The sequence below is a fragment of the Diadema setosum genome, chromosome 18 (assembly GCF_964275005.1).
Source record: "Diadema setosum chromosome 18, eeDiaSeto1, whole genome shotgun sequence".
Classification (NCBI taxonomy): domain Eukaryota; kingdom Metazoa; phylum Echinodermata; class Echinoidea; order Diadematoida; family Diadematidae; genus Diadema; species Diadema setosum.
In genome coordinates, this window is record NC_092702.1 from 30,732,075 (window position 1) to 30,748,270 (window position 16,196).

Consider the following 16,196-nt stretch of genomic DNA (forward strand, 5'->3'; position numbering starts at 1 on the left):
GCATGGGTTCACGGTATAGTACTCCTCCTGACTGTCTGGGGAGCAGAACCTCGTGTCATCTGAGGAAGCAGAATGTTACCTTCATCCGCTGCTCCCTCCCTCTCTGTCAGTTCAGGGGCGCCTTCACCGCTCACCTTGCCCAGACGGGAGTGTGAGCTTTGTCACAGCATGGCCAACGTTAATCTTTTCTGAATAAACGATCTATCTCAAGGATCAAGGAGAACATACTGGCACTCAAAAAATTCTTTCTCTCTGTGCGCTAAACTGATTACACACACACACACACACACACACACACACTATATATATATATATATATATATATACATGTATATATATATATATATATATATATATATTGATATTGTAATGAATATGCATGTATGCAAAATAGATAAGCAGTTTAGCCCACATTGGAGCAGAGGATGGATCGAAACTGGGGACGATGGCGCTCGCTGCGAGGGGACGAATAAACTTTTGCTCCCGGACAAGCCCCCAATTATTACGGAAGGGAGAAAATATTGGTGGCACAACTTGTCACACGTATAATTTCTGACAACAAACAAATCACCACACCATACCAGACTTAAATAAAAACAAAACTTTATTCCTTCCTTTGCCTCGAGCGCGATCGTCCCCAGTCTCGATCCATCCTCGCTCCAACGTGGACTGAACAGGTTATCTACTTTGCATAAATGCATATTCATGGCACAATCTATATATGCAATTATGTATGTATATATATATATATATGTATATATGTATATATATATATATATGTATATATGTATATATATATATATATATACATATATATTTGTGTGTGTGTGTGTATCAGAATTAAGCTAAATATATCTTTTGAATATGCAAAATAAGTGAAGCAAAATAAAAAAAGATCGTGTGTGGAGTTCCTTAATGATCCTTGATAATACATATTATGATGATTTAATTGATTCTTAAAAAGGTTAAGCTAATTATCAGAATGGGAAAACGTTGACTAGATAGAAGTATAAGTGTAGTGATGAAATTCTTTCCCTACAGGTAATAGAGAGGTATAGTTTTGATGATAACGATTTTTTTTTGTCAACAAAATATTCCAAATATTTTCACCGGGAATGCCGGTTTTACTGCTGAGCAGTAATAGCGATTGCTTGACCTAAAAGTTTTGGTAACTGAAGAGATGACATATCTGTCGGAAATGACTGTTTCTCTTTGTTCTGTTGTTATGATTAGGGGATATATATTTGAATCATGGATCTCAGTGCCTAATTTACAGCAACACTGTTTTCTTTTCCGTCGGATTTCACTGAAGAATTAACTTTTCAAATACATATCAAACGACGGCAACGGGCGTAATTACTTATCTCGAATTTATTGATATGAAAAATGACAGTCTCTTGTTAGAGACCTCGTTCCGCTTGGATTTTAAACAGTATTTTTTTCTTCAAGCTTTCTGTGATGGGAATCACCGGAATTAGGAAAAAATCCATCGCCAATTTGTTGAAATTGCCACTAAAACATTTCATATCGGACACCGTGCAAGCCACTGGGGTCATAAATCTCCGTGTCCGCTGACATACATATCTGGGATGGAGGGGAACGATGATTACTTAAATAACCAAGCAATTTCGCGGCGCAATTTCCGTGATTGCTCAGAACGTCGGCGGGAATATTTGCGCGGATAACTCTCTCTCTCTCCCCTAGTCGTTCCTGTACCCACGCCCGATTACTGCCCTAACTTTCACGTCGTCTGCAGGCTTTCAACGCTTTCCCCCCCCCCGTGCTTCTTCTTTGTTATAGATAACTTGTATTGTAAACATGTTTTATCTACCGCCACAAGCCTCGAATCGGTCTTTCATTCATTTCTGTCATATTCATAAATAGCTACTCCCTAAATTTCTCAGTGAAACTATTTTTAGATAATGTTTAAATTCTATCACTTCTTTTCCTACAAAGTAACTTCATTTTCTAAGTAAAATGTAATATTTTATGTTACATGACGTGTGCTAGTCTATAAGCGAGCCACATTTCAAACTTAAAATCACTGATTAAGTGGTGTTGTAGCGCAGCAACGCCTGTATAGACACATACGCACACACACACATACACAACCCTTTATCTTCAAATAATCTTCGAGACTGTTGACTATAAAGAGATGTTGAACTTTCTCCTTTTGCATGTTTGGAACAGGTTGCGACATGTAGACTTCACGCACACAACGCTACAAACACTAAAAGATATTGCAAGCTTTTCTTTTTTATATTTGATCAGTGTCTTGGGTGTCTTTTTCTCCGCAAGCACTTACTATTCTCCCGTTCAAACTCTTTCTCTCTTTTGAATTTAATTCCGCAATTTCCTCTCTTCTCTCTCATTTTTTCCCCTCTCACGACTCAGCATAGTAACTGTTCACGCTCAGTTTAAATCGCTCGTTCTTCTGGACAAAATTTATGTTGTGCGCAGCGAGGAGCTTGGCGGGAGCGAGCTATTAGACTAATTATCCGCGATGCGCAGATGTCGGAGTAATCGGCGGTTGATACCCCGCGAATACGGGCGAAGTGACTAGACATTACGCTGAATTACCGAGATTTGCCAACTTGCATGTTGTTTCAAGCCTTCTTTGAAAAAAACTTTAGGTTAAGTATTTCTTTAAAATTGTCCACTTTTCTCGACCTTTCGAAGAAAATAGGGGAAAGTGTAATGGACGCATTTGAAGTAACTATACCTGTTGCGAAGTAAATTTGAAGTAACTACCTGTTACTGCCGCGAACATTGTAAACTAGTGTGAATTATGCGAACATATCAGTGAGTTAATAAGAAGCCTCTCAGCCCTTTCTTAGAGAATCCAATCCCTGCTGTAGACAAATTTTGTTTTTCATTTGAAAGAGACAGAAAACGCAATATTCGTTATCTAAATGTAGTCTCTTCATTTTCAATTTACTTTAGAGAGAGAGAGACACACACAGAAAGCATGATAAATAAGCAGCATTATTTTATTCATAGAAAAATCAATAATCTATCAAATTTGTCAAAAGGATTTTAAAAATTGTTGTTGACGAAATAATCATTTTTCGAATTTAGCGATTGAGACATCACAAAAAAAAAAGAAATCTTTCTAGAGATCCAAATTTAGTCATATTGTGCTTTGAATGTGAAACTTTGAAAATTCCAAGTTGAATTCTCTTACTGCGACTACATCAAAGAAGAACGTTGAAGGCTATCAAGTAAATTTGCCTGAAAACATAATATCATGAACCACAGGCTTTGTTCCGAAAATGGAGAAAAACAAACCCAATATTTCATACCGTCAGAAACAATCTTTCCCACTGAATTATTGATATAGAAACGAAATTAAGAATGAACTTAATACCTTTTTCTATTCTAACAGGGCGTATGAAACCAGGAAAAGTGGAGACGATACCATCATTGCCTCTTTGTGCAATTTGATGATGACTTTTCTCCGAGTATATTCTTTTTAAATATTTTTCCCCTTTAATCGTCTCCCACCCGAAACCACTCATACACACCTTACATCCCTAAGACACAACTAAAGACTGCTGTATCTGTACACTTTCGTGGGTCACGGCTAATGGAGTGTGAGTGTGTGTCTGTATATCATGGTGTCTGTGGATATTACACATCTGTATAATGTATGCATGTTTGTGTATATATATATATATATATACATATATATTTATATATATTGATATACACACCTATATATACAATATATATATATATATATATATATATATATATATATATATATATATATATATATATATATATATGTCTGTGTGTGTTTCGTGTGACGAAGGGTGGGTGCAAGTATTTGTCTATGTGCTGTGTGCATTTAAAAGACTGAGTGTGTACTCGCTGTGTAATATATTCTTATTAAAGGTATATCAAATAAAGTTTTGTATGTTTTAGATATCTGTAGTCCCCGTTGCTTAGCACCGTTTATCATTTGAAGGGGTCGGTGCAATATAGTGCTAACCCACACTTTTGTCAAAATTGAGTTACATGCATTTTCATGATCCTTATCCTTCACTCTGACCTCCGTGAAAATATCATATTTGAATTCAACCAATAAGATGGTAAAAATGCATGCATTCATGTTGTATTAATGCACAATGTATGGACTTTTCAAACATTCAACAGCGATTATCTCAAAATGACGATTGTGTGGGTTAGCACTATACTGCATCGACCCCTTCATTTACAAGACAAGGATACGATTCGAGCGTAGCTGTTATAAGTCACAATATCATTTAGATTTATTTAGCTTTGATTGAATTATACATTCGATGACTCTGCGCCTATCGCGATGCATGGACAACAGGATTTCACAAACCAATTATCACAAATGAAAACGAAACACGTCTTTCAGGTAGTGCCAAGATAACAGGATGCAACATAATGATGATAACAACGAGAAACCAAACACTAGATAACATGCATTCATATGATTAATCACACACCTACACGCATGCCAAGTAAAATCTTAATTCTAAGCGGTAAGATGGTTCTTATAAATCAATCGATTGTCTGTGTGCGCTTGTTTTTCTTCAAACAGCTGCAAATCATCACAGTCTATCTCACAATGCTGCTACCGGTAGGTGATCTGGAGGATGATGAAGATGACGATTTGACTTGGTGGTGGTAGGAGCTCTGGTAAGGGAGAGGGAAAGGCAAGACGCTTGAGGCTGAGTGGAGACTCGAACTCATGTTACTCTGATTCTCATGGTACAGGATTGGTACGCGTACCATTCGCTGGGCGTTCGCTTGTACCTGCGCCTGTGCCAAGTTGGCTTGTGCGCGGATCTGCGCTGCGTGGGCGAGGTTGGCAGCCTCAAGCTCAGCAGCCATCTGTCGTTTCCACTTGTTGCGACGATTTTGAAACCATATCTTCACCTGCGTCTCCGTCAGGTGGAGGTTGGCGGCCAGCCCGGCTCGCTCGGAGCTCGACAGGTAGCGCTTCACCTCGAACGTCGATTCCAGCTGAAACACCTGACTGCGTGAGAACACGGTACGTGTCTTCTTCTTTTTCTTATGCGGCGATTTGTCGTCGTCGGTATCGTCACCCTCGTCGTGGTCTTCAACTCGGCGCTTTTTAGGGTCGTCGTCCGGAGACTCGCAATCACCGCAACTCTTCTCGACGCTCTCGTCACCGAAGCTGCTCTGTGAGTGTGGCGGGCGTGGAGACAAGTCCTTCGGGAGACCTAGAGGACCACTGTTCGTCAAGGGCTGTGCAATTGGCGGGTGTGCGCTGAAGGCAGGCATACCTGAAGAGCAGAGAAAAGCAGGAAAGGCCATTAGAAAATATGACATTTTAATCTTACACGCTTTACATGACCTTACAAGGAAAATCATACCAGTAAGGTTGCGAGATGAAGTAAAACTAAAAATAAAGAAATCCATGATAAATAGCTGGTTTGCCGACGTTTGATAACCATAAAGCTATATTTCATAATTTATATATAAAAAGCAATAATTCTTCAGCAATAGGCATGAAGGGATAGAATAATCCTGTTGAGTTATTGATAATAGCGATACCAACATTCCTGATCCTAAATAATAATTGTGTTTTGTTGCGCATCCTTTATTTCTGTGATCATGTCACCAAGCTTTCGTCTTTTGAAATTACCAGCGATATAGATTTTTTTATCTGTCTTTTTCTACTTCTTCTTCTTCTTCTTTTTCTTCTTCTCACAGACTCTTAGAAACTTGAACACGTGTTGTTGCTATTGTTGTTGTTGTTGTTGTTGCTGCTGCTGCTGCTGTTTGGTTGTTGCAATTTAACTCCTTACATGTGCAGGTCATTCTTGATTTCAAAATTTTTCTTTGGAAGGAGTGCGTGTTTGTGTGTGTGCGGGTTGGGTTGTCTTTTGGCGAAGAGTGTATTCTGCCCTAATCCTTGGCAAAAATTTATCATTTTCTTTCTGTTTGATAAGCAAAGTACAGCTATCATTACCGTTCCTCTGTAGAAAATTCATCTACGAGACGATATTCCATTTCATGAAAAAAAAAACCAACAACATTATAATCACAGCATTGTAATATGATATTATCCAGTTATTTTCATTAAGTGTAAAGATCGACGAACTGCGAAATGACTACTCTTTCGGTCTCGCGTGGCAATGTTAGATTATTTATGGTTTCATTTGTTTGTTTGTTTGTTTGTTTGTTCGTTTCATTTTCCATCTGACAAGATGGCTGGGTAGCCCATATTCAGCTGCACTAGCTGATATTTCATTGAGTCCAGTTGGATGTGCGGGCCATTTCACAGGGCTATGCACATTGCTCTTTGTGATTAATGAATGAAGCGGGATCTTTTGCGTGCATGAGTTGGGGCTCTCTCTAGTCACACACGGGACCTCCATCTTAACTTTATGTCCTAGTCGAGGGACAAAGTGTTTTGCCTCTTACTAGAGGAGACGGTATGATTACACACAACATTGCCCAGTTAGACTCGGGAATCGAACCCGGGTCCTTTGTATCTGGAGCCAGACGCGCTACCGACTGAGCCAAATCACCGCCCGGTTGCGGTTCGGAGAGGGATATAAGCGCGCACAATTATTATAGGTAATCCAGACTCTCACTGCACAATATAGATCACGCGTGTATAACGTGGCATCAAGACTCGTGAACGAGCAGTGGAAAGCTTGAAGGAGAATAATTCTGATTTCTCATAGTGGAGAAAGATTGAGTTAAAGAACATCACAGCATGACGAATCCCTCTTCTAGTCTGTATGTTATTCGCCGGTGGATTTCAATGCCTCCAGTTATATAGTCGACCATGTATAGGGAAAATTGGAAAATCTATGAAATTATGATCATGCACTTGAGCCCTTATTGTGTCTGCAGAATGATAATTGTGCATATGAATATAGAGAATTCATGTGGGTATATCGATTGCGATGATATGCGACTATTGGCTATCAATACACTCTTGCACCGTTATGTCTATAATGAATTGCTATACCCACCCCACTCCTCCAAATAGACACATACATATACTGGGATTAAAGCCATGCGCAATATGATATTTTAAGAAAGAAAGAAACTGAAATAATGGCAACAAACTATCCTGCGTCGGAAGCAGAGCAGAGAAACTTAAATATCCATTCTAAGTTCGTCTTTTCTCTGGTAAAGTTTTTATTTGAATTATAAATCATATTATTGTCTTCCACATGTTTTTTTTTTCTACCTAGAGAAGAAAAGACTTGTTTCTATGCGTCGCGACGTCAACACATGCAAGCTAATGGCTGCTGATGAAACGAGACTAGGTGTGATGATGAACCAAATAGAAGAAAAGAAAGGGAAAACATGGAGAGAAATCCCGCCACACATAACTAGATTAGCGGAGATCGAGTAACTCGGAAAGTACGTGCTTTGGCGCTCCTCTCTTCGCGAGATCATTCACTAATGATGACAAAATATGCTGGAGAAATTACCGTCGTGCCGCAGAGGAAAACCCAGCTTTTGCCTTCGATCGCCGCTAAGTGGGCGGAAATGCTTACACGATTTCGCTATCGCCACTCACCCTTAATCAATCGCAAAACAATCACGTTGCCGTTCTGTTTTCATTAAGGAACTGTCTTCTTTTAAGCAGCGAAAAGAAAAAAAAAAACCTCTCTTTTCTTCACAGAGGAAGGAAAATGATGAAATTGTGTTCGTGTGTTGCGTTAAGCCTGATTTGTAAAAAGTATACCGACATGAAAGTATAGAAATTAATGAAAACAATTTGTTAGAAGCAGTTAAACGTGAGTGGTTTCAGTAATGCAGGGAGCGGGGAACACCGGGCTGGGCTATTCTGCTGCAGGGTGGTAGGCCGCCGCTGACATTTGTCGCAGTCTTTGCGACATTTCCTTCGTTCATTAAGGCCATGTGATTCATATAACGATGATATTTCCCCGTCTCTTAGTGATAATCAACTTTAAATGCACAAAACGAGTAACAATATCACATTCATTGGATCAGTTTAAACGGCCATAAGTAGTCACAATGTTTTTTTGTTTATGGCCTTATATCAAGTTATGAACCACATTATCGCGGAAGTCCTGGAAGATCCCTTGTTGATTTCATCCTCCAGTAGAAAGAAAATGAAGTAAAAATAAGAAGTGAATGCGTAAAAACTACAATAACTAAATTGGCAAGAACGCATGATAAGGATACAAAACAGAAGATGTCTGAACATGTAAATTTTTCCCCGTCCCTCCCTCCCCCACTCCCATAAACAAACATAAGTTTCAGGTATATATTGTACAGTCAAATACACATTCGCACACAAATCCAGAACATATACATTTTTTATTTTAGTCTAGAAGAAGTAAATGATAATTTTCTGGTTACTTTTCAGTGATATGGAAAAGCATATAGATTGTACAACGTTTCACGTATACAATCTTTTTTGTTTCGTTTTTTTCGCCTGATTTTGCAGTACACCACGGGATTAATCAATGTCATCGCAAGATGGCTGAAGGGTGATACGGCTGCAACGCTTCCAATGTGACTGTACTTTTATGCCATTAAGGTTCCCTTCCTCGGGAAAATTCGAGAGGGGGAAGAGCCAAGCGTGCGGAAGTGTTCATCGCTCATCATTACGCGTTTCGTTGGAAACACACATACACACACACACACACACACACACACACACGCAGACACACACACACACACACACACACACAACAAAATAAAAACACCACTTACCATGCTTACAGTCCAGTATGCCTGCAGTATTCGACCGGCATCGCCAGTGTGACTGAGCAAAAGGATAAAATCCACTACTCCCGATAGCAAAGTGTGACTGAGTATTTCCTTCAAGAGTCTTTCCTCAAGAATTTTTTTTCTCATGACTATACCTTCAAGAGTCTTTGCTCAGAGAGCTATTTTTTCCCCTGACTATCATTCCTCAAAACACAGACAACCAATGCGATCTGCAAACAACTTACCGATGAAAGAATGACGGAAGAAGAGAAGTCAATAAAAGAAAAAAAAAAAGATGACTACTTATAAGGCAGGCTCCACAGATCTATGACATCCATCTTGCTTTATTTCATATCGATAAATGTGACGGTCCAAAAATATCAGGAATTAATAAGACTCATGCTTAAGTTCAAGGTAACGAAGAGCTTGTCAGTATGTGAATGATTTCAGGAAAATATGACATCTGTAAAAATGCTAGCATTCTCAAAACCACAGTGAATCTCCCACTTTTGAATGAAAATGCACTTTATATCAAAAGTACATTTGAAGAGCACTTTATATTGTAAGAGTAGCGACAGAGTGTCAGATATAAGCAATGGGGTTATCAACGTGTTCAGTTCTTTTCCTTCTCTCATATCATACCGACTTAAATCAGCAGAAATAAATTTGCTAGGACAAACAAGAGTGTGCGCAGTATATAGGCCCTGGTATATACACAGTCAACGGCCGCCGTGGCGGCGCGGCTACCCACAAAGCAGTGTGCGATTAAATTTAGGTCGTTTAGCGCTTAATATATCGAATTAGGGAATGAAGACAGTATTCATTGAATCAATTTGTCAAAGCTGATTGGAGGAATTTCCCAATTCATATGTATTTTGGAAGCATGGTGACATAGAAAGGAACGAGTTATGTGCAAATGTGAGCCGAACTCTGGCGCACATCGGAGGGGAGAATGAGACTAATTGGAACTCTTTTCAACACTGAAATCTCACGAAACGAGAAATTCGAGGGAGGGGAGGGGAAAAAAACTTCAATGAAAAGGCAAAGAGAATCAATATGCATTAATTGGAATCAATACTTACTCAGTATTGTGCAATTGGTCGAGTTTATCTGAATGGTAACAAAGTTATTCGCCAGGGAGAGGATAGTTAAACTGACAGATGACTAAAAAAGATAGATGGATAAACACAAAGATATGTAGGAGGATATATATATATATATATATATATATATATATATATATATATATATATATATATATATATATGAGTAAGAGATGACGACGTAGCTACAACATACGGGCTTATAGACGGGCTTACAGGTGGCCCGGTGGCCAAAATAGTAAGTAAAAGTTTGGCATTAATAGGCCAAGCGAAAGTGTACTTTCACCTCTGACTTTAGCTGAACAAATCAGTTTGAGTACAACTTTTGGAAAGGAAGTGTCCCTGTGTGATTGGGCTAACGCGAAATAGTTCTTGTGTCACAGTTTGCTTTGTGGTTTGTTTCATGTGTTTGCTTCTCTCCGAACGTTTGATTTTGTGACAATTTTACTAAAAGAACCATCCAAACAAACAAACAATGTTCAATTTATCCAACAAACTACTTGTAATCTCGGAAGTGCGAAAAATGAATGGGTTAACCTCTTGTTTGCACCTCAGCCCCAGTGTCACAATTTGCCTTGTAGTTTGTTATTTTTTATGCCTCTCTCCAAATGTTTGATTTTGTAACAATTTTACTAAAAGAACCATCCAAACAAACAAACAAACAATGTTCAGTTTATCCAACAAACTACTTGCAATCTCGGAAGTGCGAAAAATAAATGGGTCAACCTCTTGTTTGCACCTCAGTTCCAGTGTCACAATTTGCCTTGTAGTTTGTTATTGTTTATGCCTCTCTCCAAACGTTTGATTTTGTGACAGTTTTACTTTAAGGGATGGTACAGTATTGGTGGAGATCAAAATTGGACTTTTAAGTTTTTGCGAGATACCAAGACAACACTTATGAAATAGTACAGAGCATACCATTTTAAGAGGAATTCAAAGTTTATTTGATGAAAATCGGATTTGGAATGACTGAAACATCCAAAAAACAAAGTAAAACAAAGCGATCATGATATAAAGTGTGGGTCCCACACTTTATTAGAATCGCTCTGTTTTGGATATCTCAGCCATTTCAAAACCAATTTTCATCAAATAAACGTTGAATTCCTCATGGAATTACATGCTCTTTTCCTAAGAGGTTTCTCATTATCTCACCAAGAAAAAATGTTAGAAACTTGAAATTAGGTCTGAACCAAAACTATACGATCCTTTTAAGCACTCATCCAAACAAACAATGTCCAATTCATCAAAGAAACTATTCGTAACCTCGGAAGTGCGAAAATTAATGGGTAAACCTCTTCGTTTGAACCTCACTCTTGGCTAAATTTCACCGATCAAATAGACGATTTCATGAAAACGCGAATGCGAGTCAACCATTCCCTTCTGCGTACCCCGCATACATCAGCTCAAAACTACTGGGTTTTTTTGTGGTTTCTTTTTTTTTTTTTTTGGTGCTCTTAAAACCGCAAGAGTCGGCAGATTCTGACCTATATTTCAAATTCAATACCCCTGATGATTTCTATGCCACATCACAATTCTCGTGGTGCACTTGTGGCCTTTCTATTTAGCAAAATAAATACCCTTACACCTGTGTCCTGCCTGGTCTGGCGAAACGGCAACAGTTTTACCAATCGATTCTTTAGTTTGAACCAATGCAATACACTATTCCCTTTTCCTTTTTGCGCTTACTTTAAAAAAAAATGAAAATATGTATATATAAAAGTAAGCGCGAAAAGGAAACTTCTGTTATCACTTTCTTAGCTTCTCACACAACCACAAACACACATCATACACACATACTATCTTTTAATATGCCTTTTTTGAAATAGTTCTAGTCATAGTCACATCGTAAGGGTAAGTAATTTCATATTCTTACACTTTTACAATTTGTTTCTTTCCTATTTTGTTACTAAAGTCATTCACCTAAGAATCTTGTAAGAGTCTGAATTGCTTACGTCTAATGTTTAGATATTCTCTTTTTTCGAAATTATTCCTAATTCACCTTAGGTGCTATCAAATGACTTGGAGCTTTTCCAACAACACCAACAATTTGAAAGTGATTCTCTCCTTTAGCTTGTTCTCCCCCTCTCTTTCTCCCCTCGCTCTTATTCCCTTCTTAAAGTTCGTCAGGATGGACTATGATTGATTGAATAACTCACTTTGGTGATGAGGACAGTTCATGATCTAATGATATGGGTCAAGAACCGCTGGAGTGCGGTAGTCGACGTGCGAGAATCCCTTATGTGCCCATGTGACAGGGTACATAGGTGACACGTCCCGTCACAACAAAAGGCGACTTCGGTCGTAAGGGTATGCTGCCTAAATTATGATGTGGTGAGGTGATTGTGGTGATAACCACTGTGATGGCACTATACTACTACTACTACTACTACTACTGCTTCTATGATAACTTATGATGGTATTAGAACAATAACCATCGTAATTCAAAACCGACTATCACAGCAATGATAGTACGAGTTTACATTATACAGAGTACCATCATCGGTGGTGGGTGGTATCAGTACTAATCTTCCAGAGTAATCCGCCATCTTTCTCAACGGAGTTTTGCCAAGTTCCCAGCTTTATACCTTGGCCTAGACAGACGTAATGGATTACAAATCGTTTTTCTGACGATGTATTCTAGCATCTGACAGGGCACGAACCAAGGATGGGACGCGTATGAGTCGAGAGCCCTTTCCATTACAATGGTGTGCTCCCACGCCGGGCCGCCCGGACAGCTCTCATACCGCATCTTGCTGAGTTAGGTGGGCTTACAACGAATTTCATTAGCAAAAAGCGAATTAGGACGAACGAGCATTGCATATAGAATAAGTATCAAGTCAGACGATTCGATCTGATAATCATATTTCTCTATAAAGCTCTTCTTCAGTTTGTCTTCTTACTAATCTACTCGTTAGTTGCGAAAAAAAAAAACACCAAAAAACAATGTAGGCCTAATCTTCAAGTGTAGGCCAAGTGAACAACGTTCTCATCATAACATGGAGGTCGAAATAACATAAACTGAAACACAGTCCATTCTTTATGACTGTGCAGCCACAAACTTTGAAAATTTGGGCATAAAACGGATCTTATATGACTGCCAAATACATTTAAAAAATCTCGGAAAGTTAGGTAATACTTCTGAAATTATTGGAAATGTCAAAGCGTGGCTCAATCTTTCGTATTCGAGAGCTAGTTCGGCTTGAAGTATAGATGTTTTCTGATGTTTTCTGTTCTTTTATTACGTACAATCATTGATAACTGCAGCCATGGATTTGACAGCGATCGGTTATTTCTCTATTACCATGTAAAAGAGGTTACGAAAGATGTACAACCTCTGAAATCAATTACTTTGACATGTTGTAATCATGTTTTCTTCCTTGTACATGTGACAAGCATTTCTTAATTTGTTTTTATTTCTTGTTTATTTCATTTCTGTGTAAGCGTTTATTGAAATGCTTTATAAGAAATAGATCGCAAAGACAATGAGCTAGCTTGAACTTGTTGGTGAAGGGACACTAAATCTTTCAAAAAGGATCATTGAACGATGCGAGAAAGATTGCTTAATCTTGATGTCTGATTCTATAATAACAAATAAAAAAAGGCTAATGGGAACGTTCTCTGTCTCGAAAGTGCAACTTTCCAAGAGCACACCCATGCTTCACATTGTGGGACGATTCACCAATCAAAACATATCGGAAAGGATCACTGCTCTTCAGGCGTTTGAGACATTATGCCTGAAAAAAAAAAAGCCATTGAATTTAATAGGCAGATCTCATTAATACATTCTATAGCCATGTATCAATAAAGCAAAATTGAAATTGAGTGTTCGTTTGTGAGTAGACTTGGCGTTATTGCATGATGATCTGTTGACATATTTCTGAATGTGTCAGTGAGTATATATCAAAAGAATACAGTGGAAATAGTCAATGTTTCGCTCAGAATTTAGGAAATTACTGGACTTATTGTCTGCAGATTGTAATAAAAGCTCACAATGCAAACCATGTCTTTCTTTTATATTTTCCCCTGCCCAAGGGCAGTGTTGTCTCTGTGTCACCCGACCACCCAAATATTATTTGAGGAAAATTAATAATGTACCTTTGTGATTCACGTTTCTTTTTCCATGTCCTAAAAGAAAAGTCATTTACATAATGCTGACTCTACCGACTGTCATCGTAATAATTTCTCGAAAATGACAAGTTTTTCAAGAGGAAAACTATTCTTGTTTGTCACATAACTACAATCCTACTTTATGCAACAGCTCAAAGGTGGTGTAAGGAATAAAAAGATTCACCAAGACCTACCGTGGTAGTGCAGGAAGGATGCACCATGCATCCAGGCGTAGAACGCCGGGTTGTGAGCGAGGTGTGAGAACGGTACGGCTGCTGTCGGGATGCGAAGAGCAGCGGCTCTGTGAGCGGCCAGCTCATCCAAGGCCGCCAGCCCTAACCCGTGCCCTGGTGGTGACAGCACGTGTCGAGAGCTGCTATTCGGCGAGAGTTCTGTGCCACAGTGAATAAGCCTGGAGGGACTCGATGGCGAGGGCGGGGACGATCGCGGCGACTTCCGGTGCTTCTCCGTAGGGGAGAGTATGCTCTCGATGCTGAAACCCTTGCTGCGTACATGAACCGCTGAAGAGACGGGGGAGCTGCGGTCGGACCCATGTCTCTCCTCTTCTTCGTCCGGGTACGCGGGTCGAAGGGGCTGAGCGTACGATGCCATCGGGGAAGTAGGCCCGCTACGAGGGTTCTGGCGTTCCGGTGTTCCTCTCATCTTGAGCACGGGGGAAGGCGTCCTCGCTTCGCCTTCAGATAGATTGCGGATGTTGTGCATAGATGTTATCACTTTGTATCAATCGCTGAAATACCTCAAAATACGTACTCTTTTATTGTCTGCTCGTGGTCAATTCCATTCACAAAACGTCATTCAGAAAATGCAAGTCAATTGCTGTAGGTTAACATACAGACCGGCATCAACACAAAATACCAAAGATTATGTGCCACACGTAGAAAGACGAGTCTAGTTAATCACGTGCATTCCTGTAACATAGCATTCACGTTCTGGCCGCCGATACATGACAGTTAGAGGAAGAAATACAATCATTCAAAATAAACAAACCAGCTTTATCCCGAGCTGCGTTAGCTGAGCATTCAACAATTTCGTTCAGAAGAAGATACTGGTACCTGAAGATATATGGCGCAGGTCACAGTCTCTGAGAGATATGGATTTCACAGCGTCCAGTAGGAGGAGTAGTGGGCATCCAGCGTCCGATCGCCACATGAAAACTGGGACATCAGTGGCGCCACGGATAAGCGGCGAAGCCAAAATATTCAAATAAGGATGCCACCACCTAGCTTCAGACACGACAAGCTACAGATAGATTCTTTGGCTAAGCAAGCACAAGGCCAGAGGAAAAAAAGAGAGAGATAGAGAGATAGGAAAAAAAAAAAAACCTCCGCCAATGAACAGCAACAAAAGAGTTAAGGTGTGGGGGTGTGCAGTCAGTAAGGAGATTCAACACGTATAAAAAAAAAAGTCAGCGTGCGCACAATAATGCCGCCACGATTGGCTACTTAGATGGTCAATGTTTCGACGTTGGTGGCAGACTCCGCCTACCTAGGCTCTCAGTATGATACCTCAGCCATACGCCCGTGGTAAGTATCGCTTCATCCGCACCACGGCATCGGAGCTGTTTTGTTTCTCTGTATAGTTTTATTCATCTGATTTGTTTACCCTTCGTCAAATGAAAACACACGATAATCACAGGAAAAAAAAAAACCCACATCATCATGTAGCAATGGATAGAGCCTCGGACTAAGCAGTCATATTCAGAGGCGTCTAAATGGCAAAGGAATGGAACATCAAAAACCACATGGGAGAAAGAAAAAAAACACATGGGAGAAAGAAAAAAACGACGTGGTTTTAATGAACGAGTTAAAGGAAATTCTCTTGGCAATGTACTTAAAGTTCTCATTTTCTCTCTATGTATTTATGTATTCACGATAATGAACTCCAGTAATGAATTCAAACACAACTGCCTCGTCAACTGATTTTAGACTTTTCCCACACATGCTATCAGCTCATCATAATTTTTAAACCTGAATGGATTTCAATAAAGACAAGATCAATACTCCTCGAAATTCAACATGGAGATATGCATAACGTGATATTTTTTTTTCTACCTCACAATAATGATGTCACTAACTTGCTGTCAAACGACCAATTACTGTTTCCTCACCAAATTTTGCCAGACTGCAACCTAAATGTTGCTAGATCCGCAGTAATTAGTAGGGCTGGACAAATCTCCAGAACGTCAAACGTGAAGAAAGCAAAGAAAAAAAATCATTTGGCAGTAAAGTGCACACTCCTCTTAATCAGACAGAACCCACT

At 39.4% G+C, this 16,196-nt stretch overlaps 1 protein-coding gene across 1 annotated transcript; it reads right to left on the reverse strand.

The window, feature by feature from the left end:
* Nucleotides 1-4,263: 4,263 nt before the first annotated feature.
* LOC140241735 (homeobox protein Hmx-like) lies at nt 4,264-15,185 on the reverse strand. The gene is made up of 2 exons (XM_072321486.1): nt 14,111-15,185; nt 4,264-5,282 (listed from the first exon to the last, which is right to left on the reverse strand). The coding sequence occupies exons 1-2, from the start codon at nt 14,637-14,639 to the stop codon at nt 4,591-4,593; spliced, it is 1,221 nt and encodes a 406-aa protein (XP_072177587.1). The 5' UTR covers nt 14,640-15,185; the 3' UTR covers nt 4,264-4,590.
* Nucleotides 15,186-16,196: the final 1,011 nt, after the last annotated feature.